Genomic DNA, 6,000 nt, shown 5'->3' on the forward strand with positions numbered 1-6,000 from the left:
GAAGGCATTGGTAAAAAATAAGACACTAGGAATTGATGGAATATAAGAAACAGATGTAATCCTGTTTGTGTTCACTAGTCCCTGCCAAGAAAAATGGAAGACAGTGACCTGGCAAACTGACAGTAAAAGATCCATTAATTGTTCCCTTAGCCCACAAAGGGTGACCCAACAGAATATGGACATTATAAAAAAATATCATTAGTATTACATGTGAGAACAATTTTGTGTAACATTACTTAAAAATAGAACAGTACTTCAACAGAGAACTGCTGGAAATTTAAGCTGGATTCATAACAGGCCATGGCACAAGGGTATCATTGCTGATCTCAAAAGGATCATGACTGAAACAGAGAATACCATAAAGATGTTTACTTGTGAACTATTGATTATGTAAAGACATTTGACTGTGTGGATCATAACAAATTAAGGCTAACATTGAGAAGAATAGGAGTCCCAGAAAATTAAGTGTGCTCACATGAACCCTATACACTCGAAGACACAGTTATTTGAACAGAACAAGAGGACACTGTGTGGTTGAAAATCAGGAAAAGTGTGTGTCAAAGTTGAATTCTTTCTAAATAGTTTCTCCATCTGAAGACTGGGCCAATCATTATAAAACTTTCTGCTTTGGGCATGTTGCAAGGAGGGACCAATCCTTGGAAAGGGACATCATGCTTGGGAGGATGGAGGGACAGCTTAAGAGAGGATGAGATGGTTTGACTCAGCGACTAGGGTATTGGGCTGGGTGGGTCAAAGACAATGAGATTGACTCAGAATAGAACAGAGTTCAGACCTGTTGTACATAGGGTTGCTATGAGTTGCAAGCGACTTGATGGCATGTTAACAACCACATATAAAAGAATGTGGCATCATAATTGGATGAAGATTTATCATCAATCTGTGTTATGCAGATGACACAACTATATGTGCAAAAGTGGAAATGTAAAGCACTTACAGCAGAAGATCAACAATTATACCCTTCAATATGGATTGCACTTTAATAACATAAAAAAAAAGTCTTCATACTGGACCAACAGGCAAAATCATGATAGAGGCGGGGAAAAGTTTGAAGTTGTAAAAAATTTAATTTTACTTGGATCTACAATTAAAACCCATGGAAATACAGCCAATAGATGTTATTTCACTGTGGAAATTTTCTGTCAAGGACCTCTCCAAAGTTCTGAGCAAGTATGTCAGTTTAAAGACTAAGGTGCACCTTATCCATGCCAGGGCATTTTCAATTGTTTCTGATGCATCTGAAAGTTAGATAAGGAATAAGAATGACAGAAATTGATTGAATCCCTTTGAATTGTGGTGCTGGTGGAGAGTATGGAATATCCCTTGGACTTCCAAAAGAACAAACAAGTATGTCTTAAAGGATGTGCAAACAGCGTGCTCCATAGAGGCAAGGACAGTGAAATTTTGTCTATCTTAGACCTGTCTTCAGAAAGAACCAGTCTTTGGAGAAAGACATCAAAGACGACGACACTCAAGGAAGTAGAATGACACAGTGAGTACCACAAAGGGCTTGAGCGTGACAGAAATTGCAGAGGGTTCAGGAGAGGGGCAAGTTCAGACTATCTTGTTCACAGTGCCATTATCAGTAATAGTCTACTGTACAGTATTTAACAACATATACTAGATTTCTTTCCAGAAAGTTAAAGCCTCAGTTTTCATGTTGTTGAAGCTTCTTGTTATGTGCCATCGATTCGAGAACAAACCATAGTTACCCTATGAACAACAGCTCAGAGCCCTGTTCTGTTGTGTGCCATCCTCATCATCTCTGACAGTGTGAGTCCCCTGCTGCAGTCACTGCGTCAGTCCATCTTGTTGACCCTCCACCTTACCAAACTGGTGTCCCTTCCAAAGGAAGAGCCTTTTCTAACAACACGCCCGCACTCTGTGAGACAAAGCTTTGCCATCTTTGCTTACAAGCAGCATTCTGGCTCCACACTTCCCAAGACACACCTGCTTGTTCTTTTGTTTTGTTTTGGACAATTTTCTATTGTATCCATCTAGGTTTCCTTCTTATTTTTTATTTGTTTTACTTATGTACTGAATACTTTGATAACAGGTGAACTATCCACGTTTTAAACAACAGCAAGTCAAAATAAAATAGATCAACTAAAGGACAATTCACTAGTATTCCTTCACAAATGGATGAAAGAACAAATGGAGTATAAACTTATCCTAAACACTTCAAGTGAAGTGTTGTTATTTGTGGGTGCTGTCGAGTTAACTACAACTCATAATGACCCCATGCCCAGCAGATTGAATCTTTGCCCTCGTCTGTGCCACCCTCACAATCTCAGACATGCCCACTGCTACAGTCACCTGCCAATTCATCCTGTTGAGGATCCTCCTCTCTTTTGCTGACCTTCTGAAGTAGGAATCAGAGATCTAATGTAAACGATTGCTTTGAATAGTTTATAAATGCAAATTTCCTCTATTACTATCCATTCAACTTTTTGATGCTTTTCTAACCAAAACCCCCCATAGCCTACATGAAGTCTTATGATTTATCAGTAATTTATAAATATTCCATTTTTATTTTAGCATCTGAAGAAACTTTGGATGTACACATGCATAACAATATGAAGTGGCATCCACTTCCTAAATGAAATGCCTCTGGAAACTACATGAACTTCGATAAATGTCGATAGCTATAGAGGGGCTTAGGGCCTCTGGTTCATTGGGGCTCTATGAGTCATGCTCAGCTTGAAGGCAATCAACAACAACAACATGTAAAATTGTACAAACTATTTGCCATTCTTGCATGGCATAACTAGAAGTTTTAAAGGTTCTACTTCTCCTGGGAACTAAACATTACTCATGTAATTTATAAAATACATGTATGTCTTGGGTTTTGTCTAGAAGAGAGCAAGAATTATAAAGCAGACCAAGCTTTCATATCACTCATGTACATCCAAAGGGGAGCTCACTATTGCCTAAAGTAGTAACAATAGCTCACTTGCACTAAATATTAAAGATCATGGATATTTGGGAATCGTAGAAATGGTGGCACTACATTTTCATGTCAAAGGGGAAGCTGGGGATGCAGAGAATAGGGAGAAGAGGAAGGAGGATTCCAGTTTGTGGTGCTGCTGCTTGCAGAACGAGGCGAATCCAAATCCTATGATTATTTTTTTTACCTCTTCATCCTCCTTCTCAGAATATCTTTTCATCATGGTAACATTATTTCCTTAAAAAGCAGTTGTTTTGCAAAGCTCCAGGAAGGCTACCTCTCCCTTTACTTACTCGGCCCTCACTAATTTACCTGGTAGGCCTTTTAACTACCTGATGTTTGGCATCAGTAGATGCTTTTTTTTTTTTCAGAGTAGCTTTTCCTCCCCAGCTCAATCTACAACAAATATCTACTATGCACCTTGGATTATTTACTTTCACATAAATTTTTCAGTTTAATCCAGTGAACTTTTCTTTTTTGATCCCACTTATCCCAGGTAGCTTTTTTTTAATGCCCCCTCAGTTTATTCTATGCTACAGAGAAACAGATATAAACTGCTTTCAAGCATTTAGGTAGATATTTTAATTCCTACAAAAACATTTGGTAAGAAAAAAGAATGTGAAGGAAGCCAACTTAAAAATGGAAGTGTATACACTTAAAAGTTTTCCAATCAAAACAAACAGAATGGAAACACTCAGAATATTCACACATTGTAAGGAAAGTAGCCAATATTTTGTGTAGAAATTATTTAACAGGAACCTATTGTGTAAGACGTCACAAAAACACAATAAAACTCCTAAAAAAGAAAATAAAACATCCCCATTACCAGAAATCATTGCTATCACAGACCAGTATGTGAACTTATAATCTATACTTTCCACTGTAAAGGGAAAAGAAAACTATTATATTTCACAAAGAAGTTATGACGATATGATTAAAAGTTAACTTTGAAATGGCCTTTTTCTCTAATTGTTTATCATGAGCAATCATTTTAATGCTTGTCAGTAATAGCTGTAAAGGTCGTTATAAGCAGCAAGCTATAAAAAAAGGTGTCACAAACTTCATTCACCCCTAGGAAAGCACAAACTTATTTTCAAAGGATGAATAATTGCAATTCCTTTAGGTAGGCTAGCTGAGATATTTCCAGAAACATCTCAAAACTATTCCACATTTATTAACAACTCTGTCTACTGATCTTGTCTAGGGGGAATCTTTAGGGAGAAGCTTTAAAGATTATGCCAGAAATACAGTAGCCGCTAGTTTGAAAGTTTTTATGTGCTCTTCAAAGCTATTTTTAAGAGAACAATAGTGACATTTACCAAACACCACAGAGAAAATACTGTAAATTTTGGAGCTCAGAATTTAGCAATTTAATTTAATAGATGGGAATTGGAGGAGAAAGTACAAATTGTGGAAAAAACCTACTTGAATTAATATAAACAAATACTTGAATTAATATAAACAAATGATACTTGGACCTATAAGGTTTATTAAGGGTGAATACTTTTAAGATAATGTGGCAATAAAATATATACCAGTGGTTATGATATTCTTTAGAGAAAATACTTCTTTTCAAATCACAGCAAAAAAAGCTTTTTTAAAAATATATTAAGGGAAGTGATTATTTGGTTTACTGCCTATGTATTTTTTGTTGTTGTTTTTTTTAATATGTTTGTTTTTTAAAAAAATATATTAGTTTGCTTACAAAGATCGCATACATTGTTTTTCAAATGGGATATGCCTTTTTGCAAAAATAACTGCTGGTAAATGTAAGAACTTCATACAGTTTGTCATGGCTAAATTAGCTTTAGAAGTAAGTTCTGATTAACTTTTTGTCATTCTTTCCTTCTATTTGAATATTCGTAGGAAAAAAATCAAAAGGAAATAAAGTCCCACATGTTTCAATCATTTTCGCCATCTTAAGAACCGCAGCAATAACATGCATATAATTTTTGAAAGCTAGAATGTACTCTTTAAAGATTACAGAGTTCATGAAATGGTGACCACATACAGCCTTTAGTTTAAGAAGTTTCTGACCTACTTGGTCACCCTGGCAAGAACAGAGCCTTCTGCTCAACCACCCCAAAGCTTAACTTAAGCAACTACTCACCACTGGTGATGGAGAGAGAGCAATGTTGCCTATTGATGCCTTCAGTTCATCTACGGTTGCAGCATTCTTGAGAATGTCTTTTGATTGCAATGGCTTTATCTTGATATTAAATTTCTTGTGGGATTCTTCTTCCTCTTCCGATTCACTTGAAGAATAAAAGTGCTTTCCTTTGGTAGGTAGAACACAGTTAAAGATATATAACTTTTTCTTCTACTGTGAGCCAGTCAGAAGCATTACGAAGAGGATAGTTGCACATAAAGACAGCAATAACAGATGTTTCGACATTAGATGTCAGAACATTAAAACTAACAAAAATAAAAGTAATGAAGGAAAGCGTTAGTACTTATTTACCATTCTTCAAGACTTGATTGATTTAAAGATGGTGAGTTTCAAGAAGCAATGATAATATTGTCTTCCATTTCTATTGCAAGTTATCATTTGCTTTATAATAATAAATACATCCAGATAGGCTGACAGAAGCTTACTGGTCCATCAAGCGAAGAAAGTCACTTTATGGATGATATGTGCTGAGATATAAGTGTTTCTAAGTGTGATGTTTTTTGCCCAAAAGGAATTGTGGGGAGAAAACAAGTAGAAAGCTATTTTCCAACCACAATGAATAATCCAGGTTTAGCAAGTCTTAGTAGACAAGCCAACACCCACAATTTACACCATTGCTTCAGTACAGTTTCTTCTTTATTATCTCCTTTTTTTTTTTTTTTGCTATGAACAGATTAAGACAAAAAAAATCTTACTTTTTAACAATCAGGCTGTACTCAGTGCTGTTTATTCATCTCTAATACTAGGAATAATAAGACCTGGGTTATTTTAGGACCTTTGTGAAATCTGACTTTATCTCATGGTGTACTGAGAGGAGATAAAAATTAAGGTGGAAAAAAATAAAGAAAATCCACCAGATGCTCTG

General features: G+C 35.8%; 1 protein-coding gene across 5 annotated transcripts in view; it reads right to left on the minus strand.

The window, feature by feature from the left end:
• Positions 1 to 6,000, minus strand: part of SGIP1 (SH3-domain GRB2-like (endophilin) interacting protein 1) — a 329,295-nt gene that overhangs the window by 140,505 nt on the left and 182,790 nt on the right. For all 5 annotated transcript variants that reach the window (XM_006879756.1, XM_006879754.1, XM_006879753.1 and 2 more), the window contains one exon: positions 5,076 to 5,251. In XM_006879756.1, coding sequence (XP_006879818.1) covers positions 5,076 to 5,251 — 176 coding nt within the window. The remainder of the gene's footprint in view (positions 1 to 5,075; positions 5,252 to 6,000) is intronic.

This window comes from Elephantulus edwardii, unplaced genomic scaffold (assembly GCF_000299155.1).
Source record: "Elephantulus edwardii isolate Elephantulus edwardi_28Jun2011 unplaced genomic scaffold, EleEdw1.0 scaffold00005, whole genome shotgun sequence".
NCBI lineage: Eukaryota > Metazoa > Chordata > Mammalia > Macroscelidea > Macroscelididae > Elephantulus > Elephantulus edwardii.